Source organism: Chlamydotis macqueenii, chromosome Z (genome assembly GCF_036417535.1).
Source record: "Chlamydotis macqueenii isolate bChlMac1 chromosome Z, bChlMac1.mat, whole genome shotgun sequence".
NCBI lineage: Eukaryota > Metazoa > Chordata > Aves > Otidiformes > Otididae > Chlamydotis > Chlamydotis macqueenii.
This window is the reverse complement of record NC_141593.1, coordinates 29190465-29216926: the sequence shown is the minus strand read 5'-3', so window position 1 is coordinate 29216926 and position 26462 is coordinate 29190465. Positions and strand designations below refer to the sequence as shown.

At 41.1% G+C, this 26462-nt stretch overlaps 1 protein-coding gene across 1 annotated transcript; it reads left to right on the top strand.

Annotated features, from left to right (window-relative positions):
* Positions 1-752: 752 nt before the first annotated feature.
* Positions 753-25271, top strand: ERMP1 (endoplasmic reticulum metallopeptidase 1). Its single transcript, XM_086771056.1, has 15 exons — positions 753-1054; positions 2110-2411; positions 4826-4953; positions 5243-5348; positions 6339-6485; positions 8018-8110; positions 9514-9726; positions 10640-10860; positions 16987-17161; positions 17741-17931; positions 18544-18696; positions 19226-19428; positions 20122-20237; positions 21718-21881; positions 23000-25271. Exons 1-15 carry the CDS (start codon positions 753-755, stop codon positions 23162-23164), a joined length of 2679 nt encoding a protein of 892 aa, XP_086627182.1. The 3' UTR covers positions 23165-25271.
* Positions 25272-26462: the final 1191 nt, after the last annotated feature.

Genomic DNA, 26462 nt, shown 5'->3' with positions numbered 1-26462 from the left:
GTGACCACATTTTAGCGCACCACTCCTTCACACTTTCCCATCCCAAATGGTATTGCAGCTGCTGCTCGAAAGCTTCGATGTGGCAACACAGGGGCAGTGGAGAAACCAGCAACGTTCGGTGTTTATCTGCAACACTGGATATAGTGAAACAGCCATGTCCCTGGACTATGTCATTATGTATTTTGTTTCCAGATTACGTCACAGAGGGCAAGAAGCAAGGATCTTTTAGCGTATCTTCAGGAGTAGCCAGGTACGTTGCCAAGCGGTATGGTACTGCTAGGAAAAATGGCCCGGGCCCGCATCCCTGCGGGTGCTCTCCTTGTATACCTTTGCGAGTGAGGTGACGCGGTGCACAAAGCGGGGGAAGGGGGTCGGGGGGTGATCCTCGCCCGGGCGCTGTGGCGGCACAGAGGGCTCCACCGCCCCCGGGCCGCTGCCCTCCCCCGGCAACCGCCGCCGAGGGCTTCCTGGCCTCGCTTTCGCGGCAAAACGCAGACCCGCCGCTGCAAGGAAACAGCCGACCGTTGGCGCTCCGCGAGACGACGAGCCGCACCCGTAACGGACCCGCAGCCCTGCCCTCTGCCCACGTGACTCGTCAGGGCCACGCCCACCGCCCTCTGGCCCCGCCGTACCCACCCGAGAAGCCGGGGAGGGGGCGCTGGACTGCGCCGCTTTTTGACCCTCGTCCGTTTCCGTCTCGCGCGTCTTCCCGGCGGAGCTCGCGCCGGCAGCCGGGGGTCAGCGCGCGGCCCATGGAGCGCAGCGCGGCAGCGGCGCCTGTGTGGCGGCTCCGCTCCACCGGCGGCCACCGGGACCGCGACCGCCACCGGAGAGACCGCTCGCCACGGGAGAACGGTGACGACGACGTAGGCGGGAAGAAGCGGGCCGGGCCGGGGCGACGGCGGCTGCTGCCGCCGCTGCCCGAGGCGCGGGGGGCGCCGCTGGTGCTGCTGTACCTGCTGGGGCTGCGGGCGCTGGTGCAGGTCTCGCACCGGCAGCTGCTGAGCCAGCCGTCCCCCGCCGGGCCCCGCGACTTCAGCGCCCCCCGCGCCAGGTACGGCGGGCAGGGCAGGGCAGGGCAGGGCGGGGACGGCCCGGTCGGTAGTGTCGGTGCGCTCTGGGAGTCCCGCCGGCCGGCTGAGCCGGGGCGGGGGGCGTTCTCCCGTGAGTAGCTGCCCTTTGCAGAGTGCTTCTCTCTTCCCCTGCCCTGGCAAGAGCGCAGGGCTCGCCTGGACGTTGGCAGAAAGTAGGTAAAAATAGTGCAAGGGCTCCAGTTCTCGTATTGGCTGCTTCTTAAAAATGCTGGTTTGGGCTGGTCCAACAGTGCATCTTCTGTAGCTTAGTTCTCGTGTGTTACGAAGTACTTCATGTCTGGGAAAGTTTCTTGGCAAACTTTTAGCTGGTGTGAATCTTGCTGGGAGTGTGCATGTTCAGATGCTCAGGGAAGAGCATGTTTGCACATGCAGAACCTTGCTAAAGAGAAGATCTTGAGCATCTCTATTCACTGTTTTGTTTTTTTCTTGGACCGGTATAGTCAAACCGGAAAAACAGTAGTTAATATAGAATCATGGAATGGTTTGGGTTGGAAGGGACCCTTAAAGGTCATCTAGTCCAATCCCCCTGCAAGGAGCAGGGACATCTCCAACCAGATCAAATTGCTCAGGGCCCCATCCAACCTGGCCTTGAATGTTTCCAGGGATGGGGCATCAACCACCTCTCTGGGCAACCTGTTCCAGTGTTTCACCACCCTTATTGTAAAAATTTTTTTCCTGATGTCTAGTCTGAATCTATGGCCTTGCTATTTTAAAACCATTACCCCTCATCCTATCACAGCAGGCCCTACTGAAGAATGTCTCCATATCTTTCCTTTAAGCCTCCTTTAGGTCATGATAGATAGGATGAGGAGCCCTGAGTAAAGATCAATACTGTTTGCCCATTGCCATAATGATCTTTGGCTTCTTGACTACAGTTACTGTCTAATTGGCTTAGTCTCTTCCACTTACTGTGAGTTTTTAAATAGAATGATGTACGAAAATGTTACAGTTGTAGGTAAGTTACATACTAAATGTTGAACATGTTGATGCTCAATGTGTAATTCATCTCTTACAGGCGATATCTTGACAACATAACAGCAATTGGGCCCAGAACGGTTGGAAGTCCAGAAAATGAAGTTCTTGCAGTTAACTACCTCTTGCAACAAATTAGGGCAATAGAAAGAGAAAGCACAGATGTTCACAAGATATCTGTAGACATACAGAGGCCCACAGGCTCTTTCAGCATTGACTTTTTAGGAGGCTTTACTAGTTACTATGCAAACATAACCAATATTGTAGTGAAGCTGGAACCTCGAAATGGAGCTGAGCATGCAGTGTTATGCAATTGTCACTTCGATTCCGTACCAAATACCCCAGGTTGGTCCACATGTTCATTCTGTGTTTCTGTATGTTCCATGAGTCTTCTTGTACCAAGTAGCCTTACAGGCACATGCTAGAAAATGTGCCAACTAGTCTGCTTGATTTTAGTGAGATTAAGTATTTAGAATGATAGGTTGGTCCTATTAAAGTCAGATTTCCCCCTCACTTTTTGGTAGGCAGCAAATTATGGTTATATATTTGCATTTCTAGAAAGTTTGGTTATATCTGCCTTTCTTGTAATTCACTGCTTATACATGTAGTTCGTGTGCTGCTTCCACCTGTCGTTCAGGTCTTTCCATACTTCTGTACTGATTTTATCCTGGCTTCCTTTTCACAGGGTGCTTTGTTCCCACCTCTGGTAACCAGTCGGTGTTTTACCATCCCTTTGCTATTATTGAACTTTATATCTAATTTTCAGTCTGACATCCTTAGGCTATGCCTTTTTTTTTTTTTTTCCTCTCTCTCTCTTTGCTCTCAAACCTTTTGTCTCAAAAGACTGTAGTGATCAAAGATCAAGGTACTGTTGCCTTTGCTAATGTGTACATCTCTCCTGCTGCTACTTTCACTGTTGCTTTTGCATACTCTCTTATTCCTGTCCCTCTGCATTTTTATAAATCTAATCATGTTAATTATTGCAGCAAGGGTGTAAACAGCTCTGTAAATACATTGTTTTAACAGTGCCAGGAAGGTAGGGAACTGAAAACCGCACAAAAACATTTGTTGTAAGTCAGTCACAGGTGTGTGCCTGTTGTTGCAGTTGAAAAATACCTACAGATTTCAATCACCAGCAGCACAGCTTTTAGTGACGTTTCTTCATTTACACCCCACATGATAGCTTATTTTGGAGGGTAAACCTTCTGTTCTTTAGCACATGCAAATAGTCTTCATAATTGAGAAAACCGTTGAGTAATTAGCTAGAGAAACAAATCATTTGCTGTACTGTTTGTGCCTTTTTTTTGTTAACAAATAATACATAGAACTCCTCAGTGGTATTTAGGCAAGATGAGTTTCCAAATTAAGCTTAATAACTGCATTATTATGATACATGCTCTGTGATTTAGGAACTGCAGAGATGCCAATTACTGTATTTATAGTCTAAATATGGCTGCCTACACTTAGGAAGAATACTTCACTAGCATACTACAATGATTATTGAAAACGACCTTTAAATTGATGCCATATGTAAATTGCATGTCTGCTTCTATTAGTTGTAACACAGGATATGTCTATATCAATTACTTTCGTTGCAGTTACTCAGTAGAATTAATTTATGAGAAATAGAGAACAGTGTTTTGAAAAGATTTTGGTTTTATTTTTTGTTCTAAGTACTTCCATACAACAAGCTAAGACTAAAATTTAGAATTGAGATTTGTGTTTGTGTCAGGAATATGCCCTTTTTACAGAAGGGACAGATATGTCTAAATTTTGCCAAGTTACAAACTTCAGAAAAGCTGGTTTTTTTATGTGTAAATTAAACAATTTTAGCAGCTAATGAGTCTGCTCTACTAGCATACTGAGGCCTGACCATACTGTTTTCATCTTGGTGCATGTTGGCATCATATATGCAAACCAGACCTGATGAAATGAGGTTAAATTTCTCTGTTCGCTCCCAAATTTTTTTTATTAGAGTGGGGTAGGGAGATGCTACAGTTTGCACTAAGGTGAGGAAAATGGGGCAGTGAGGGATATCTTGGCTAAAAGATAGATGCTTAGTCAATATTTTTAAAGAAGTGGGGCATGGGAGGAGGTGTGAGGAAGTAAGAGTAAGTCTAGAATAGTGTTGAGGAACTCGAAGAGAGCAGACTGCTCAGCTTAGAGCAAAACAGATTTTCTGCAAAGAAAGAAGGGTGGTGGAAAGCATCTCACCATGAAAATACTTTGTTATAATGTATACTTTAATTTTAAGAATGTTTTAAAGGGCTGAATTACGGTGTTTCCTTTGCTTTATTTTGCAGTCTTGGCCTTATGTTACTTTGAGGTTTTGTCCACTTATTTGAATACATTTTAATAGTGTAGATTGCTTTAGGGTGACTTGTGTGGGAATGTTTATCTTTAAAATTTGAGTGTGCTGTAAGTGAAAACCATGTCTTTGCTTATTGTTCTTAGAAAAATAGATAATTATCACTTTGCTTAGTAATCTAGTTAGTTTACCTTTTTTGAACGGTAGTATTGGATTTGGTATCTTGTACTTCACTTGCTGAACTTTTGAATATTATTTTTCTTTCTATTGTTGCTTTTAACTAGTACAGACACAGGGTACAAGCAGTAGCAGAGAATATACTAAAGCTTGACATAATTGTATCTCAGCTAGATGAAGTGACTGAGATAACATAAAGCTTTTTTCTTCTCTCTTTTCTTTTGCAATTCTGTGTGTTCATTGTAAGCCCTACTATTCTGCTGATTATTTTAAGGTGCCAGTGATGATGCTGTTAGCTGCGCAGTGATGCTTGAAATACTTAACACACTTTCAAAATCATCAGAGCCCCTGCAGCATGCTGTCATATTCTTATTTAATGGTGCAGAAGAAAATATTTTGCAGGTGAGAATATGCCAGAGTTATAAATTATACATCAAATATTACTTAAATGCCAGTCTTAACACTCTGAGGAAGATTATTTCAAAGGGAAGAATATACTTAGATTAAGAATATTGTCCATATCAATTTAATTTAATTGGAAGAGTTGGATTTCCTGCATCTGTTTATGTTTTAAGTGATCTGGCTGCCTTGTCCAGTCTTTAGTTATGATCATATGTGATGGAAAATAACATTTAGGCTGGTCTGGAAGATATTTGACCTATTTTTTGTTTTGTTTTGTTTTTCTTTCAAGGCTAGTCACGGCTTCATTACACAACATGAGTGGGCCAAGTCAATTAGAGCTTTTATTAACCTGGAGGCAGCAGGTGTAGGAGGAAAAGAACTTGTTTTTCAAACAGGTATGAGCTTGCATTCTGTCCAGTTTCTACACTAGGATAATCTGATAATAAACAATATAGACCTGAAGGAGTATTGGAAGTGACTCATAAGCAAAAGACAGGAGAACCTCTATGCCTCTTTCCCAACTCTGTGCAGCAAATAAGTTGCTCTCCATCTTTAGACACATGTAGGCTAAATTACTGCCGCAGAAATTGCCTCATAGGTGGGAAGCCTGTGTAGAAGAGAATTATAGAAGTTGTATTTCCCTTTTACGTCAAGGTAATAAATAGAAGAACAGATTTGGATGTCTTGTATATCTTACATATTCCTACTTTCTTATGCTTCATTTAATTTTCACAGCAGTTCTTTCAAAATCTTTGCAGGGAGGTGCTAGCATTAGAACTCCATCTGCTGCTCAGGAAGCAGCAGGACTTCTGTGTTTTGCAGGCTGCAGTTAAACATCTGCTCCATCCTAGTTGGACTGCAGACTTCCTTCTACGGCTGAACCCGCTTAATTGTTTACTTGCATTGAGTGCCTTAGTGGAGAGACTTTTCTCTAAACAATTTTGAGGTGTAATGCATAGATCATAAATTGGAAACTCTACTAAAGGTTGTGACTTCTTCATTAGTGCTGGGTCTCTTCTGGGAGATGGGTTATCTACTCTGCCACTGAACACTCAAGGCATCAGTGGGGTTTTTTTGTTGGTTTTTTTTTTTTTGTTCCCCCAAGTGTAACTAATTCTTTCTCTCAGGTGTGAATAGTTCAGCCAACATAAATGTACTTAGTATATACCCTGTCGGGCAACACTGTTAAAACTCTAGTGAGTTCTTTGCATTTTTATCATAAAGATATATATGTTAACTGAAGTTCAAGAAGTGAGCAACCTGATCTGGTTGGAGATGTCCCTGCTCCCTGCAGCGAGGTTGGACTAGATGACCTTTAAAGGTCCCTTCCAACCTTAACTATTTTATAATTTTATGAGTATTTGTTGTGAACTTTGTTTTGTTAGGACCTGAGAATCCTTGGTTGGTACAAGCATACGTAGCTGCAGCCAAACATCCGTTTGCCTCTGTGGTGGCACAGGAAATATTTCAGAGTGGTATTATCCCAGCAGATACAGACTTCCGTATCTACAGGGACTTTGGCAATGTTCCAGGTATGTTATCAGAAGACACGTCAATGTGCGTAATGCAACCATTTATCTTCAGTTTACAACAAGGAAACGGTTCTGCAGCTCACTATGTAAAGGTCCTCAAATTTGTTTTGTTTTTCACTTTGGGAGCACATTTTCATGCTTTTCTTTTCTAAGGCAAGAGCCTTTAGATTTTGGTTGTCCTGTAGGTTGTGAAGGTTGTTTTTTGGAGACTGGTGTTTTCCACAAAGAAACCACGTGGTAGGAAAGTTTCCCGAAAATTAGAAAAACACTCCAGGGATGAACCGTACACCTATTAAATATTCTGTTTTGAAACATTTTGGTAATAATGCTCATAACGTGCTTGCAGGAATTAAATGTCTCTACCTAATGGATAAACCAAAATAATATTTTTTAAGATAGTGACTTAGTAATCAATGCCTTTTCATTACTTTTTTGGCCATAATCAAGCACAGGAGCTAATCTGTTTACAGTTTGCTATCCATTGTGCAGAGAGTGACTGGTGAGGAAAAAATGTGGAACACACAATGCAAACACAATTCAAAGGAATGTAAACTTCTGTGAAATCCTTGCTGTCTGGCACAGGTTGTCACTGGAGTTGCTTTCAAGAAAAGTGGTATTTCTGAATTGATTCTTAGAACAAAACACGTTGACATATTCTGAACTGTTCCAAAGTACACTTCTAGCCTGGAAATAAAGTAGCTGATTTTGTACAGTGTGTTCTTGGTTTTTTTGGACTCATATCTAGATTATAAATGGTAAATGATTTCTCACTGACCTCTGTTTTTTCTAAACAAATAGAAGGCAAATAATTGTATTAAAGAACTAGTTTGTTCCTCTCTGTCCACTGTTAGAATTGAGGTCTGATTTGTTGAACCTCTGGAAAATTGTGAAGATTCAGATTGCAAACAGCAGCTCCTTGCTTATGCAGGTGAGGGGGTGTGTATTTGGAAACACTGAATGTATAATTAATCTCCCAGAAAAGCTTTTTTTTTTTTAGGTGAATATTTTGTGTTTATTTTTACAAATTTTTTGAGCTTTTAAATTAAGAGGTTTTAGATTGGCTATTTGAAAAGCTGTTTACAATTAGAAGTAGAAAGGACACACCTGGTATTTTAAGAAGATGTTTCTATAGTTCCACAGTGCTGCTTTTTATTACTTTTCAGCATGGATCTCTATTGATGTTTTACTACTAAATGTTTGGAAAGCACCTTGCACATCTTTTCTGAAGCTAAGAAAATCAGGAAGTTTCATATGTTTCTCCAGTAGAGATCAGTTTGTGTACAGATGTCATACAAATCAAGACATTACAAAGCACAGATATTTTAAAATGTTGTAAAAGTGTTCTTTTTTTAAATACAAGGAATCCAAGTTAGTCTTCCTTCTACAAAGCAGACTATTTTGTTCATCATTAAGGATGGTGAGTCAGCTACGAAGCAGAGCATTTTCTGTGAAATATGTCTGAGGCTTTCACATATTTGCTTTGAGGTTTTTAAGTTTAGATCACTTCAAACATGCTTTTTCTCTCTCTGTAGGAATAGATTTGGCTTTTATTGAAAATGGCTACATTTATCATACAAAATATGACACGTCAGACAGAATTTTAACAGATTCCATTCAGAGAGCAGGTTGGTATTTCAAGAATTCAGTAATTTACTAAAAGTAGTGTTGTAGCTGCTTTCCCATTTTGCTGTAAGACCATAATCACAAGAAATTCATAGTTTTAATTACAAATTTAGAACATGCTAGACATACTCTAAAGAGCAAAGAACTAACTGAATGAATGTATTTAAAATACAAAGGAAATAGGTATGGTCAACTTGGGAAAATAATCTTTATCAGCATCCAGTGACATTGATTTGGAAGTGAGTCTGGAATCTTATTAAGGTTATAATCTAGCTATTGATACCTGATTGTTCAGTGTTCTGTGTTCCTCTTTTCTCAGTAAGTCCCCTTGTTGATTAATGTTCCTCATAAGAAGCTTATGGTTAGGCTGGCATAGAGACTGATCTGCCAGCAGAGGTTTTTCTTCTAGGGTGGATCTTAGCAAAACTAATGTGGTAGCACACAGACTATGGATAAACAGGATTTATTTTCTACTGACAGGTTGTGCTGATAACAGGCTATTTGACAGACTGCAGTAGAGAAAGTTACAGTAAGACTTTTATTTTCCCAGGAAAAACTAACATAATCCTGAACACCTACAGGATTTTGACCATTTCCCTCTTTAAGCTTATACAGAAGCCAACTTAAATGACCAGCATGAATAAGAGTTTTAATCTCTTTCTTGCACCTATGAAGTTGCAAGACAGAAAGTAACACTTCTGAATTCTTGTTGGAAAGATGATTCTACTGGTCATGGTAGTTATGTAGAACATCTCTTGCTAAACATAAAAAAAACCCGCAAACTTTCTTGCTAAAAAAAAAAAAAGACAAACTTTTCAGCCAGTGAGTGCTTTTACAGGTCAAGTAACAGCAAAATGAAAGTTGGGAACAATTGTTCTCATTTGATTACGTGTGTTTTGGCTGTACTGTGGTAAAGGAAGTGGTGGTTGGTACCTGTAAGCTACAAAAGAAAATAGCTTCCTTGTCTCCTACCTTCCAGTCATCTAGAGAAAGAACGGCATGTAATTAATAATCACTGAAACATGGAGGAGTTACTAGTTACTAGTGGCAGGGAGAAGAGGAGGAAGATTAAGAAATTATAGACTCTTCTATAGGTTAGCCTTGAAGTCCAATACTTTCATATCAGACCTGAACAAGGGCTGATGGGCTGAAAGCTTCACTGCTTCCTTCATTGCAACAGTGTTTACATACATGAAACTTCCCAAGTGTACTGATCTTAGTGACAGCTCTGTGGATTAGCTCATGAAAATGCTATGCTGTGCGTACCATCAGATGCCTGTTTCAGAATAATCAGTTGTATATTCACATCTTTGAGGATATCTCAACACAGTATGGTTATATTTAAAGGAATACTGACTACAAATTTATCAACCTTGATGTAGTTGTGCATCTGCTTTTTTAATAGGTGACAATATTCTAGCTGTCCTAAAATACCTGGCAACGTCAGATAAATTGGCTAAATCTTTTGAGTATCGACATGGAAAGGTTGTGTTCTTTGATGTACTTGGGTTATTTGTCCTGGCTTATCCTGCTCGTGTTGGCACCATCATGAACTATATTACAGCAGCAATTGCTTTTCTTTATTTAAGCAAGAAAGTATTACAGCCCAAAACCAGAGGTAAGTCTAGTTTTTTTGGTTTTTTTTTTTAAAAAGGAATATCAATCACATTACTCTTTAACAAATAGCAATTAGCAGATGAAGTAGCATTCAGGCGATTAAAGCATCTTTTTAGATAAACTTTAGAAATAAATTTTAGGTGTGCATCGTGCCATATAAGTTGCTTTGTGTTTAAGTCTCTCAGCTGGGAATAATTATGAGGAAAAAGGACTATGGTAGGCCTAGATATCTAGCATTTATGAATCACGGTTATGTCTCTTATCCTTGCATGAAGATTAAAATTAAATCTTTTAAAGATCTGAGAATGGAAAAAAAAAAGAAATTTGTTTAGTATCTGTATAAACTTTTTCTTCTATTAGCACAGGTAGGGCTTCAGAGTCATGTTTCTTTAACAGTAGTGCATCTGCAGGAACAACAAATGGTGAAAAAGAAAACAAAAATTAAATCTTCTAGTTAGACCTTTTCAGGTATGTTTAGGAACATGCCTGTTAAAAAAAAAAAATCAAACCAAAGCAAACACCCCCTACCCACAATCAAGCAAACATTTTTGGAGCAAGAAAAAAATGACAAAAAAAGCAACTCTTCCCCCCGCCCCCCCCCCCAATACTTTATAGATGGTAGAGTGGCTCCACAGATTCCCTAGAGAAATTTTTACTATTAGGAACATGGTAATCTGCAGAATACACTTATACTGTGGGAATAAATCTTGCAGTGGAGAAGACTGCAAAAAGGCTTGCAAAGAAATAAGCGAAGTGATTTATAGCATGCTGTTCAGAAATCTTCAGTGTGAACTCCTCATGCAGTTTTATTTTGGTCATTAAAGCCGTTACATTGTGGGGTAATTACAATCTTGATGATAGTCTGCAGTAGAATACGTGACTGTTGAATGAAGCTTCTTTTTTCTTCTTTGTAGTTGTTCATAACCTGAAGAAATTGTTTACTGCATTCAGCTTAACGCTGATAAACTGGGTCTGCACACTGGTGACGGTCCTTATAGTGGCAGTGTTCGTCTCTATCATTGGACGGTCTCTTTCTTGGTACACCCATTTCTATGTTTCTGTGTTTCTCTATGGCACTGCTGCTGCAGCTAAGCTCATTCTCATGCATACGCTAACCAAGAAGTTGTTCTACGAGGTAAGCTTGACTTAGTTGCTAATGTTGCAGAGTAATGTAGTGTTTAATCTGTGGAAGTCTTTATTTATTAGTTTATTAAAAAGATACAAAATGTTTTCGGTATTGGACAGAAGTATTTAAAATGTTGCTGTAAAAATTGCTTCATCTAAGCATAGGGATTGCTCTGCTAAATCAGAGAGTTAAGAACTTCATGATTTGAGGCTTTCTAATGACCTTTAGGAGCTGCTTCAGAAAAAAAGACAAATGCCTAGTAGAATACATTATATGGTACTGTTTATTTCCCTATCTGCACCTTCCTTTCTTGCCATCACTTCAGTAACAAGAGATCACAGCAACAGCTGGAGAATTTAGATTTATTGAGACCTTTCATTGTTCTTTATAATTACAGAATCTACATATATACTTGAATGTTCTTTGAATCGTACCAGATTCTTGCCTATGAATATAATTGTTCCCTAAATTCAATAATTTATTTTGGTATGGTACCTCCTTATGTATCTTTTAATATTTTAATTCTTTATTTAATTTAGCACTTACATTTTTTGGTGAAACTTGAAATTCTAATTATCTCTATTTTATACTGTCCTTTTTATTATGCATGAGACGAGTGGTAGTAGTGGGTGACTCCCTCCTGACAGGTACGGAGGCACCCATCTGCCGCCCCAATGCAGTCTCTCAGGAGGTATGCTGTCTGCCGGGGGCTCATATCAGGGACGTCACAGAGAGAATACCTAGCCTCATACGGCCCACAGACTATTATCCACTGCTGGTGTTTCATGTGGGGGCCAGCGACACAGCTGGCAGCAGTCTAAAAAACATCAAAAGGGATTTCAGGGCTCTGGGTTCAACAGTCAAAGGCTCTGGGGCGCAGGTGGTCTTCTCGTCAATCCTCCCGGTCGAAGGGCAGGGACCTGAAAGGGCCAGACGTATCTGGCAGGTTAACTCGTGGCTCAGGGAGTGGTGCTACAGCCAGGGCTTTGGGTATCTAGATCACGGGGCGTGCTTTGAGAAGCCCGGGCGGCTAGGGGTGGATGGCGTGCACCTAACCAAGAGGGGGAAGAGTGTGCTTGGACAAAGACTTGCCAGGCTCGTCCGGAGGGCTTTAAACTAGTGTTGCTCAGAGAGGGGGAGCACAGTTCAGCCCACTGCTGTCAGCATGGCGCCAGTGCCAGCACCGAGGGTCCAGAAGCTGAGGAAGGATCACAGAAAAGTGCAAATAAACCTAAACTGCAGTCCAATAGCACCCCTGTCACTCCAGCCAGCAAGTCGGCTTTGTCGGGGGCCCAGCTGAAGTGTCTCTATACCAATGCACGCAGCATGGGGAATAAACAGGAAGAGCTGGAGATGCTTGCACACGAGCAGGACTACGACCTCATTGGCATCACGGAGACGTGGTGGGATGACACATACGACTGGAGCGTCAACATGGAGGGGTATAGGCTTTTTAGAAAAGACAGGAAGGGGAGACGAGGAGGGGGTGTCGCTCTGTACATCAGCAACCGGCTGGAGTGTGTGGAGCTCCGCCTGGGGATGGAGGAGGAGCTGACAGAGAGCTTATGGGTCAAGATTAGAGGACGGGGACGGACAGGGGATGTTACGGTGGGGGTCTGTTACAGGCTGCCTGGCCAGGAGGACAGAGCAGATGAAGTGCTCTATAGGCAGATAGGAGCAGCCTCATGGTCACAGGCCCTGGTCCTCATGGGGGACTTCAACCACCCTGACATCTGTTGGAGAGACAACACGGCAGGGCGCAGGCAGCCCAGGAGGTTCCTGGAATGCGTGGATGACAACTTCCTCCTGCAGACGATAGAGGAGCCGACAAGGAGGGGTGCAACGCTCGCCCTTGTGCTCACCAACAGGGAGGAACTGGTGGGGGATGTGAAACTAAAGGACAGCCTTGGCTGCAGCGACCATGACATGGTGGAGTTCAAGATCCACGGGGCAGCAAGGAAACTACATGGCAAGCTCTCTGCCCTAGACTTCAGGAAGGTGGACTTGGGCCTCTTCAGGGACCTGATGGACCAAGTGCCATGGGAGGCGGCCCTTGAGGGAAGAGGGGCCCGGGAAAGTTGGTCTATATTCAAGGAACACCTCCTCCAAGCTCAGCAGAGGTGCATCCCGATGAAAAACAAGTCGGACAAAAAGGCCAGAAGGCCGGCATGGATGAGCAAGGAGCTCCTGGACCAACTGAAAGTGAAAAAGGAAGCCTATAGAGGGTGGAAGTGGGGACAGGTAGCCTGGGAGGACTACAAAGAGGCTGCGCGAGTGGCCAGGGATAAGGTAAGGAAGGCCAAAGCCCTGGCAGAACTGAATCTGGCCAGGGATATAAAATGCAACAAGAAGAGCTTTTATAGGTACGTAGGGGACAAAAAGTCCAGGGAAAATGTAGGCCCCCTCCAGAAGGGAACTGGTGTCCTGGTTACCCAGGACATGGAGAAGGCTGAGGTTCTCAATGACTTTTTTGCCTCAGTCTTCACTGACAAGAGTTCCTGTCCCACCACCCAAGCTGTAGAATGTGCAAGCAGGGACTGCGAGAATGAAGAACTGCCCATTGTACTCAAAGAGCAGGTTCGGGATCATCTGAGGAACCTAAAGGTGCACAAGTCCATGGGACCTGATGAGATCCATCCGCGGGTCCTGAGGGAACTGGCGGATGAAGTTGCCAAGCCACTGGCTATTGTATTTGAGAAGTCATGGCGGTCTGGTGAGGTCCCCGATGACTGGAGGAGAGGGAACATAACCCCAATTTTTAAAAAGGGGAATAAGGAAGACCCAGGTAACTACAGGCCGGTCAGCCTCACCTCTGTGCCTGGCAAGGTCATGGAGCAGATTCTCCTGGAAACCATGCTAAGGCACATGGAGAGCAAGGAGGTGGTTGATGACAGCCAACATGGCTTCACCAAGGGCAGATTGTGCCTGACCAGTTTGGTGGCCTTCTATGATGGGGTGACGGCATCGGTGGACAAGGGACGAGCAACTGACATCATCTACCTGGACTTGTGCAAAGCTTTTGACACTGTCCCGCATGACATCCTTCTCTCTAAACTAGAGAGACATGGGTTTGATGGACGGACCACTCGGTGGATAAGGAGTTGGCTGGATGGCCGCACTCAGAGAGTGGTGGTCAACGGCTCAATGTCCATGTGGAGACCGGTCACCAGTGGCGTCCCTCAGGGGTCTGTGCTGGGCCCGGCCCTGTTCAACATCTTTGTCGGCGACATGGACAGTGGGATAGAGTGCACCCTCAGCAAGTTCGCCGACGACACCAAGTTGTGTGGTGCCATCGACACGCTGGAAGGGAGGGATGCCATCCAGAGGGACCTTGACAGGCTGGAGAGGTGGGCCCGTGCCAACCTCATGAAGTTCAACCAGGCCAAGTGCAAGGTCCTGCACCTTGGGTCATGGCAATCCCAGGCACAAATACAGGCTGGGCGGAGAATGGATTGAGAGCAGCCCTGAGGAGAAGGACTTGGGAGTGCTGGTGGATGAGAAGCTTAACATGAGCAGGCAATGCGCCCTTACGGCCCAGAAGGCCAACAGCATCCTGGGCTGCATCAAGAGGAGCATGGCCAGCAGGTCGAGGGAGGTGATTCTGCCCCTCTACTCTGCCCTGGTGAGACCCCACCTGGAGTACTGTGTCCAGTTCTGGAGCCCCCAACACAAGAAGGACATGGACCAGTTGGACAAGGTCCAGAGGAGGGCCACGAAGACGATAAGAGGGCTGGAGCACCTCTCTTATGAGGACAGGCTGAGAGAGTTGGGGCTGTTCAGCCTGGAGAAGAGGAGGCTCCGGGGAGACCTGATAGTGGTCTTCCAGTACCTCAAGGGGGCCTACAAGAAAGATGGGGAAAGGCTGTTTAGTAGGGCCTGTTGCAATAGGACGAGAGGTAATGGTTTTAAAATAGAGGGGGGTAGATTTAGATTAGAAATTAGGAAAAACTTTTTTACGATGCGAGTTATAGAACACTGGAACAGGTTGCCCAGAAAGGTGGTGGAGGCCCCATCTCTGGAAACGTTCAAGGCCAGGCTGGATGAGGCTCTGAACAACCTGATCTGGTTGGCGATGTCCCTGCTCCTTGCAGGGGGGTTGGACTAGATGACCTTTGAAGGTCCCTTCCAACCCTAACCATTCTATGATTCTATGTTTCACTGAGGTCATTTGTATTCATAACCTAAGCAAATAATACAATTTTTTTCCAGATGGTTCATATGAGGGCTTTTTGCTTACATCTATCAGAATTTCTAGTTCTGTCATACCCTCTTTTACTATAGTAATCTGTGATGTACAGAGCTTTCTAAATGAAGCTGTTGTGAAAATTTGAGTAGTCACCCTTCCCTTTATGATTATTCTGATTGTTAGTTGTTTTGACCACAGCTGGGGATGGAACAGAGCTCTTGGTAGTCCTTGTTCTCAAGGTAATTTAGGCCTCTGCAAGGCTTAGTGGGGATTTGGTGTGTGTTACCTTGCTGTTGCTATCATTTGTCATTATTATTGTCTGTCTACCTTTTTTGCTTAAGAGTTCTTTTTTATAGACTAACCAACACGATTTAAACTGCATAATGTCATAATTATAGCTAATAACAGTCCCATATGTCTAGATGATAGTTTAATGGTTTTGTATTAAAAACAAATAGGGCCTAGACGTGGTGCCTTGAGGTATCTGACAGATTATGTTCTTCCAGGACAGAAGTCGACTACTTGAGCCTGTTGGGTTTAGGTTTTAGGCATAGTAACATTTAGTCATTCAGCTTGCTGTTACTTAGCTTCTTGGCTATTTGTACAAGCTTTGGGCAAGGGAGTTTGGGAAACCTAAGTTGCCAGCTAAATCCAGCTTCATCCAAATGTTGCAAGAAGTTTAAGAAGTTAATGAAATCTGATTGTATGGAAAGTTCTAGGTGGATCCATCATGTCTTTATCTGGAAGTGGGTTTTTTTCATTGTTCGGGGAAGGGGAGTGTTAACTGGTATACATATGCTAGCCAATAATTTGTATGTGGTGGTGTCCTTTTGTGGAAAAGATGAGCCATTTATAAAATAGCTGAGATGTAACTGTTCAGCTGTTCCAGGCTCTGGATCTACTTCTTGCCTGCTAATTGTCTGGTCAGCAGATCAACCAACTCTTTATCATGAGTCTCTTAATTTTCTTGCATGCTAGAGCTTGCAGGACACCATACAGTTTGTGCTGTGTCTGTGACTTACATTGTACTTAGAGTTGCATAAAAATTTTGGAAGCTAATCTGTTAGTGGCTCAAGAACTTGTGAATTAATAAGCTTTTTGTTTTGAAATAGGTTTGGCAACTCATTTCTGCCTCAACCTTTTTTTTTTTTTTTTCCTTCTCAGCACGGAACTAAACAAGGTGCTTTGTAATAGCCATTGTTCACGCATGCAGTCCTTCTTGCTAATTAGCAGGAGTCACAGTTAAGAATCTTGCATTACAAACACTGCAGCATTGTCCATGTAGCTTAAAAAAAAAAAAAACACAAAAACAAAGCACATTTTTGATGGTTAAAACTCCTTTTTAAAAATTGTATCTGCTGTTATCAGACCCATGCATGTCTTTTCTTCAAGACAGATAATATATTTTTAAAAGCAGACTTCTGAAGTGACAGCTGTGGCATGACATATAAAGGCACCAGTATAATATTTGTGCACTAATAACAATGCTTTGTGTCAGAAGTGTATTAACAGCTGCTGTTCAAAACCAGGTTTCGAATCTCAGGAGATATAAATAATTTTTTCACACATAAGTAGTACATAACTTTTTTTTTTATATGCTTCACAAATACAAACGCATTTTATAAAAAGGCCCTATTTGCCCGTGTACCTGCAACATTAGCCTTCCATCTTCTTGGTATTGTCATTTGTATGTTCCCTTCCTCCCTCTGCTCTAGCCTATGTAATCTCTTTTTCAAGCTATGTCAGAGCAGATTTTAATTTTTTTTTAAAAGTATACTGTCATGAATAAATTAAATGGTAAGAGAATGATGAGATGATGATTTTCAAAATTGTTTTATCCAAGGAAGACAACTATATAAAAGAAATAAGAATTTTTCTATGTGTTCTGATGAGATGCAATACATGTAATATGCTCAGTAATGACTGTATCTGCTTTTTTTTTGTTACAGAATATGAATGAGCAGTACTTAGGAGATATTTTTTTTGATGCTTCATTGATGATTTGGTCTATAGTATTGACTATGATTACTCAGATGGGCCTTTGTTCAGCATTCATTTGTACATTATGGGTTGCATTTCCTTTACTCACTAAGCTGATGATCCATAAAGAATTCATCCAAAAAGGTATGTGTTTCGAGGGGAGGAGATTGTATTTCTGTCCCTACTATTGTATAGGGGATGTTTTCCTCCAGACTCTATTGTTTAAGCAAAAGAAGTCCCCAACTTTAAATTTCAAAAAGTCAAACTGTCACACACATGACAGTTTTTTCACAAGAAAAAGTGTTCTTGAACTTAAGGCAGTTTGAAAGTATGGAGAAGCTCTTTGAAAAAAATACACTGAAAAAACATCCTGTGTCTCAGGCTAAAAAGAGTGATACTATGTGAAGTTACTGATAAGTGATCAGATACTTGGGACACTAAAGGTTGTTAAAAAACACTGTTTGGGACAGAACTCCTGTTAATTTTTTTTTTTTTTTTGTAATTCGGTAATAGTTTTATGCTGTTTTTGAAAGAGCTATTTTTGCACTGGCTATGCAAAATGAGATTTCCTTTCAGTATCCATGTCAGGGTTGAGGACCAGTATCATGTATTGGGCCTTGCAGCAGTATGTGGATATATTAGCAAAGCTGTGTGTTTATATCCTTTTAAGCTTTCATGTTTCTTTTTTGTCTTTTTTTTTTTTTTTTTTTCTGTCCCCTGTAGGCACCACAGTGAAGTTTGTCATGATGTACATGCTGGGAATGTTTGTTCCCTATCTGTATATGATGTATCTTGGTTGGACTGTATTTGAGATGTTTACTCCTATCATGGGGCGAAGTGGTTCAGAAATTCCACCAGATGTGGTGTTGGCAGGATTTATTGTGGTCAGCACTATGATTCTGTCATCTTATTTTGTAAGTAGAATTTGTGAATGTTTAAAACATTTAAGCTTTCTGTAGAGTTTAAAATTAATGTTTTTCTAAATTAATACTTGAAGTTAACAATACTTTGACAATATTTTAAGTCTCACAGGAAGCTAGTAGGAAACATGTTAAAGATTCCGTGTTTTATGTTGGGCAAAGAAAAGTCATTGAAGCAAGGGTTACAAAAATGTATCTCCTCTATGATGATGTAGTAAAGACTGGTGTAAAATATGCAATTTAATGCTGGAATTTGAACAGGCATTCATTTTAAGTGTAATATGTTGCTGAACAATACATATACTACACTTCAAATAAAAAATTCTTAGGGTGGCTTTTTTCTTCTGCTGCCCTTGCTATAAAGGTTCTAGGTTTTTGTTGCTACATGTTTTTAAAAAAATAGGAAATTTTTGAAAGCTCCAGGAAGTACACACTTTATTCCTTTTAGTTTTAAATACTGAGATGACAAAGAAGTGTCTTGTGTCAGGTAGTACTTGCAATGATTAATGTACTTTCTGTTCCATAATTGGATTTTAGAGTTACAAGAGTAGTGTCTTATTTCTAAGTCTTGCAGTTTTATAACTGGGATGTCTTTTTATTCTCTAGATTAACTTCATTTACCTTGTCAAAAGTACAAAAACGACGCTAATAACTTTAACTACTGTGTTTGCAGTCACCCTGATTCTTGTTTGTAGTGGAATCTTCTTTCCTTACAGTTCTGATGCAGCTAATCCAAAGCCTAAACGAGTCTTTCTCCAGGTGAGAAAAGTCTTGTGAATCGTATTGCCTCTGTTGGTTGCAAGGGTGTTTTGGTTTTTTTAAAGCTTAACCCTACCCCTTCCCCCGCCCCTCCCCCCCCCCGCAAAGAATAACCTTCCCTTTCTTGCTTGATTTTAAAAGCTTTAATGATTATTTCTGTATTTGAAAGAATTTCTAATGTTTCCCTTGTTCAGTCTCTGTGTTCAGTTCATCTGTATCAGAAGAGCAGGTTTTTTTAGAGGGTTTTTTAAGTGTGAGAGTTGACTAGGCAATGATAATTTTAAAAGTGAATGTGATGGGAGATGAGCAAATACTTACAGGCAGTCATCTTCTGAATGTAGGTGTTTTTGTGGTGTTTCTTTTGTCTGAGTCATTCTTTATATGCATTCCTAAGTACTCGTATATGTATTGAGTGCATACTGAAAATGCAGTAGACATTAAGGATTAACATGGAGGATATTTCAGAATCACTTCTGACTCTTGTAAACTGCTTTTTTTTTCCTCTTTTTTTCCCCACTCCTTCTTCTAGCACACAAGAAGGACATTTCATGATCTAGATGGAAATGTAGTTAAAAGTGACTCTGGTATATGGATTAATGGATTTGATTATAATGGAATATCCCACATAACTCCCCATGTGCCTGAAATCAATGACACCATTAGAACTCGGTGCGAGGAGCGGGCTCCCTTCTGTGGCCTTCCTTGGATTCTGCCAGTGCATTTCATGTTCCGGTTGGTTTGAACACCGCTTCACTTGAGTGCTTACTGCCAAAGCACATAGGTCATTTATGCAGTCTCACTTATCTAAGGGAAGAAAAAGTAAGGCTAATCTTGGTCTAAAAGTAAATGATCTTTCCACTTCAGAAGACACTTAAACTTCTGTCTAGATGCAGAATCTTCTGCTGCAATATCTGCAAGAGATTGTTGGGTCTCCTGCAGGAGCTGTAGAAGTTGATGCATGGAAAATTGATGTCAGCACCAGTGTAGAAAAAGGTGAAGGCGGGGCCTTCAAAAGGGCAGTTCAGAGTTAGGAGTAGGTATGTCTTGTCCATTCTTCCCTTCGTCACCTGACAGCAGAAGAAGTCTAGAATAGCTGGTCTCCACAGAAGAAAACTAGCTACTGCGACTATTTCTCATACCCCAAGAATCTTTTGAGGAAAAGTGTAGCAGTTCAAAGACGCAAATATAGTTATTTTATTGTTTTGTAAATTAAGGCGGATAAAAGTAATGAATGAACACAGTGGTGACTATTTTTCTGTTAATATTTGTCTGGCCACAAGATGCTGATTTTACCTGCCTTCTGCTAGAATCAGTAGTTTTTGAATATTTAATTTACAGTCAGCTGTACTATACAAAAACTTCTTGGCTCTGAATGTTGCATTGAGAATACATTAAAACTTTTAATTTTTTTTTTTTTTTAAACAGGAAAAACTGGTATCTTCCTGCTCCAGAAATTTTTCCGATAAGCCCCATTCACTTTAAAGTTCTGTCCAAGGAGCTGATGCCCTGGAACTCTGTGAGGTTGAGCTTTGAAGTATCTGGTGAGTGACTGAAGCTTCTGGTTTCATAGAACCATAGAATGGTTTGGGTTGGAAGGGACCTTCAGAGGTCATCTAGTCCAACCCCCCTGCAAGGAGCAGGGACATCCCCAACCAGATCAGGTTGCTCAGAGCCTCATCCAACCTGGCCTTGAATGTTTCCAGGGATGGGGCATCTACCACCTCTCTGGGCATCCTGTTCCAGTGTTCCACCACCCTCATTGTAAAAAATTTCTTCCTTCTATCTAGTCTAAATCTACCTCCTTCTGTTTTTAAAACCATTGCCCCTCATCCTATCACAACAGGCCCTGCTAAAATGTTTCTCCCCATCTTTTTTGTAAGCCTCTTTTAAGTATTGAAAGGCGACAGTAAGGTCTCCCCGGAGCCTCCTCTTCTCCAGGCTGGACAGTCCACACTCTCAGCCTGTCCTCACAGGAGAGATGCTCCAGCCCTCTTATCATTCTTGTGGCCCTCCTCTGGACTTGCTCCAACAGGTCCACATGCTTCTTATGTTGGAGTCTCCAAAGCTGGACACAGTACTCCAGGTGGGGTCTTACCGGAGCAGAGTAGAGGGGCAGAACCACCTCTCTCAACCTGCTGGCCACGCTTCTTTTGATGCAGCCCAGGATATGGTTGGCTTTCTGGGCTGCAAGTGCACACTGCAGGCTCATGCTGAGCTTCTCAGCCACCAGCACTCCCAAGGTCCTTCTCTGGGCTACTCTCAATCCATTCTCTGCCCAGCCTGTATTTGTGCTTGGGATTGCACTTGGCCTTAACACTTGATCTTGTTAAGAACTTCATGAGGTTTGCACGGACCCACCTCTCCAGCCTGTCAAGGTCCCTCTGGATGGCATCCCTTCCTGTCCAGCATGTCGACCACACCACACAGCCTGGTGTTGTTGGCAGACTTCCTGAGGGTGCACTTTATCCCCCTGTCCATGTCAGTGACAGAGATGTTAAACTGCACTGGTCCTAATACTGTTCCCTGAGTTATGCCACTCATCACCGGTCTCCACTTGGACATTGAGCTGTTGACCACCACTCTGAGTTTGTGACTTGTGTTCATTTTTACACTTGTAATAAATTAGATTTTGACTCCAGTACTGCAGGTTCTAGTGCCATTCCCAAGATAAAAGCTTTGTGAGATTAGCATGAATTAATTCAGTTCAATAACACACTAGAAGCTGTGGGTGTTGTCTTGCAGTTGTTATTTGAGGGACTGATTACCTGTCCTATTCTGAGTAAGCCTTGAACTTTTTATAGCAAGGCCTTTCTTAAAGCTTATTTTATAACTCTGTCCCTCTCCTACATCATCATCTCATTTATCTCCCTGCTTAGAAATAATTGAAGCTTCTGTAGAGAAGACTGTTGTATCGTGTTTTGGACGAAACAAATAGCAGATAACATGCTACTACATAGGAAAACAGATGGTTATTCTACCTCCACCTGTTGATACATTAGATATATATTGCTGTCTCTGCAGGTCCAAGTCACATGTCTCTCTATATTCGGCCACATGAAGGGTCAGCTCTGTCCAGCTGGTCTCTCGGGGATGGAATGCCGGTTGCTAGCGTAGGAGGAGACTACTTTGTGTTTTACTCCCATGGGCTGCAGGCTACACCATGGCACTTCTGGGTAGAACTGACGGTGAGTATGCTGCTGCTGGAAACCTGGTGATCCCTTGATCTGCCCTCTTGTCACCCATTTCTGCATTCTTGTGTAAAAAATGGCATTATAACTTTCTTAAGCTTTGCTTTATTTGATAGATCATAATTTTAGCTTCCCTCTTTTAATTTGTCCCTCAGCTTCATGTATCAGCTCACATATATTTTTGATGCTTAGTCCACTAACTTCCCAAACAGTCAAAGGGAAAATATTTTCCTTGTCTACATGGTTTGGATTTCTCTGATCTTAGCCTTATAGTTCTTGAAGTTTTATCTTTATTACTGTTATTTCAGAGTTCTTTTTCCTATTGTGAGTAGTTTCCTTTTCATATATTTTGTTTGCTTTGTTTTTGGAAATTACAGGGAGTCCTTTGTGGGAAACTTATCTGTCTTGAAGCTAAAGAGAGTTTAAAAGCTTTGTTTTCTAAATTTGATTTTACATTATTTTCAGTTGGAAGCAAGGCTTCCAGCATTGCTCTTTCAGTGGCATTTATGATACCCCTGCCATTAACTTACCAATGAAGAATGCTTTGCAGATCTATATGGTTTTGTTATAGGTTAACAGTGTCTTATTCTTTGAGTAAATATTACAAGAACCTTTGAAAGTTCAGGAAGTCCCTCGTTCCTTCCCGGATCAGGCAGTCTAAACACTTAACCAAAGAATCCTCTAAGGGTATTTCATAAAGGCAGACAGGAATCTTGCAAGCTTTGTAGGTGGATAGTGGCAAAGCTGGGCAGAAAAGGCTTTTCATCCTAAGGATTCACAACGGAAGGATCAATATAAATGCTATGCTGGAGTCCACGTTTTGATTTGTCAGCAAAACCAACAGATGCAAACATTGATGTTACAGCATGTGCAAGCCACGTAACACGTCAGAGCCACTGTGATCTAAATGCCTAGTTGCAAGTTCAATTCAGATTGAACTAATAATGTAATCGGACTGCTATGTTTCAAGATAGGGAGTGTTTTAACATATAGGCCAAAGAGCTGCAAGTTTGTTGCATAGATACTAAGTCTGCAGAAAAGTATGTCTGGATTGATGTTATGTTTTAAAGCCATAAACAATCTTAAACACTGTGTTGCTCTTTTCTCACTTTCAGGCCCCAGAAAAGCATTCTGATGGAATAGTCTCCCTTGCTATAGCGGCACATTACTTTTTTGGGGAAGATCAAAAGTCACCTCAACTCCGTGCCTTACTGGAGAGGCTTCCAAACTGGACGTTTTCTTCTGGTTGGTCCTGCACCTATGACCTTTTTGTCTTCTAATGTTGGCAGTAATGCAGTGCTAACTGCGCAGTCTCTGTGACACAGAATGCTGTTGTGGCAAACACTTTCACAAGAATTTAAAGTACTTTGGTGACAAATGGTAGTTTTTGGCAGTTTGACTGTTTAAAGACCACTACTTTCTTGGGGATATACCAATACTTCGTGTCAACATGAATACAGTTCTCCTTGGTTCTTCCACTGAAATGACAGTTTGTCTAGTGTTTTGTTTGTTTTTTTTCAATTAAAACTGTATTTAAGGAGGTATCATTAGCATAATATGATGGCAATTGTAATGAAAAGGCCTCATGACATTATATAAAATATAACTGTAGTTCACATACACATGGGGACTATCACCTACCAATCCTATCCGTCCTATTGAAATAAGACTTTCAGCTAAAAGATACTTGTTCGCATCGTTTAGGGGCCGGGTTAGCAAAGTCCTAAACATTACTTTTGTGGCTGGATGAAGTCACTGAAAGCTATGATGCCTATGTAGATTGCATTCCCAGTCCTGCACAATGCAGAAAAATTGATTTTATGATGGAATGTGGTAATTATCTATCTAGATTATATTTTTTCAAATAATATGTTCTGTTAAAAACTTAGTTCATGCTATCTTGCCTGTCTCTTCAGCATTACAACTTGAGTGGGTAAGTCTGACCTGTTATCTTGTGGTTTTGTTCCTGTTGGGATCTTTCAGTATCAGCATATAAGGATGTGACTTGCTCTCATTTTTGTAAGAGTGCCAAGTCCCCACTCCTTTATGTGGATGTCTTTTATAATTAATCTACTCTAAATTTCGAGTTACCTTCTAATTTATTAAATTGGTTAATTTTTGATGTTTCCTCTGGAGAGACTTTTGGTAATGTGACAGTATTGCATTTTGCTAATACATTTAACTGTTTCTTCAAATACAGTTTGCTTTCCGTAAGGGAAAAATACCAAGAAGAGTCATCTTTAAAAAGATGTCTAATATCTCTGGATTGCTCTTGATTTTTTTACACAGGATGGGTGTGAGTGACTTAGAATATCTCCCAGTTTTAATTTACGAACTTTGAGTTCAGAAGCCACTGTTCTCTTTCGTTTTTTTTTCTATACTCTCAGATTTTTTTCAGTGCAGTGTAATAATTAATGTTAGTTTCTGAAATTCAAAGAACTCTTTGTACCCGAAGAAACTTCTTTATGCTTTTTCCAAACTATATATGAAGCATTCTGTGTTTCAATTATACACAACAAATTATACAAATTAGTATTCTGTTCATCTCATAACAATTGTCAAATTATATCCAAAGCAGATTTTGTGCATGAATCATCATTTCAACATGATGATACATGATACATTATAGTACTGGGAAGTCTTCAGGGCATGTAAAAGAAAATTTTGTGACACTTTGTGTGAGCTGTGATAGACAGCACCTCCCCAGTCAGGTATTTTTCCTTCAAATTGTTCTGTATTTATGTACAGTAGTGGTAAGAACCAGTTTCACTTGGTACACTTGCAAAGATTGTCAACTGACTCATGCACTAGGGCAGGAGGTTTATTTACTGTAATCATAATGAACTGGCCGTCAGTATCTGAAAACCAGTGGATCTTTCTACATTAAAATGTGCATTAATCATCACTCACTTGATTGTATCTGATTTTGAAACTATACTACCTATATCACACATTTATTCTGTTTTTTTAAAAGTGCTATTAATGATTTGAAAAATTGAGTTTTAGTTCATAACTCAAGTGTCTTGACTCTCAGCAAATGTACTGTATTCTAGCTGATGCACAGCTAGTTAACTAAAGCTGCACTGATATTTACGGTTTTCCTCAGTTTTGATTTTTGTCTTGTGTTTTGCCTCTGACTTAAACGTTTGAAAAAGCTCTGGGTGAAGAATTTGTACTGGGAGGCAAAAACGTGAAAAAGTCTGTTAGCAATTTCTGCAACTTCAGTGAAGCAATAACTTTTGATAACTCAGGATTTAAACTTTATTAAACAATTCAATTATGAGGGATGCCTAGTTTGTTGTAAATTTCTGTCCTTGTAAATAAAAGCAAAACTTAATCAGTTAAACTTGATTTTCAGCATGATTAAAGGCATTTTGAGTTGTTTTTATTCATTGCACTAATGTTTTATTTAAGCTTGGGGTAGAAATACTGTGAAGTGATGCTGGAGTTAGAGCTATGTGGAAGATACCTGTGGCCAAATTATCTGAGCTGAGAAATGTTAAAATGGCTTGTTGCCAGGAGAGGAAGGTTGTTCTTGAAAAAAGATGTGGTATGGAAGAGTTGCTGGTAACAAAGCAAAGTATTCTTTGCAAAACTGATAGTTGAGAGCAAATTTATTGTTGATCACAAGTAGAAAAACAGGATGCAAAATTTTGCTAACTGTTTCAGTGTCTATCTGCTTCTCCATTCAGTACAAGCAGATGAGTCTTCTGCTACTGTGGTTTATTATTTCTCATAAAAAAGTATTGCGTGTCTTATTCTGCAAAATACACAAAAAGCAAGAAGCTGGTAATTTTAAGGATAGAAGGGCACGGGAGCAGAAAAAGTCTTTATTCTTAGTGGGGGCAGTAAGCAGCTAGTTGACCGGAATTCCCATGTTCATCTGAAACAATTGATGTGCACAGCCTTTTCTAAATTGCTTTACTCTTCCTTAATGTTGGAGTTCTTTACTGACTTTTGATGGCTTTGAGAGTCCGTTATGTTCTCTATTAACATACATAGTAGTATGTTACATATCTATAGGTAAAAGACCTTCAGAAATAAGTATTTTATCAATTGAAGCATGTGTTTGCAAAGGAGCCATGTACATGTTGTGGTTATACAATCCAATGCAGCATTAATGTGTGTCACTGTACTTTCAGATTGCCGGTCAAATAGAAGTATGCGTTTGAAGAAAGATAGATTTGGGATAGGTGCAATGACAAGGAGCATTTCAGCTATCATGCACAAAGTTGACAGACTGAGCTGAGAGGAGCTGTTCCACGTTAGCAAGACCTGTCTTTAACATCTGTTCAATCTACATTGGGTTGCAATCCTGCTGGAAAAAACACTAATCAAATAGACAAGATCTAACAAGTCTGTACAGAGCTGATGGGAGCATATGAGAACATGCCAAGGATAAAGCTGAGATGAGCAGAAAGTATAAGCCAATGTAGAGAGATGTAGTCATTGCTAGCTGTATTTCAAGCAGAGTGTCAAGCATCAGTGGCCATTAACAAAACAGTTTTTAAAAAAAATTAGTTTTGGAAAGCTGCAAGAATCAGTCTTGAAAGTTTGTCTAGAAGGGAATAATTCTGT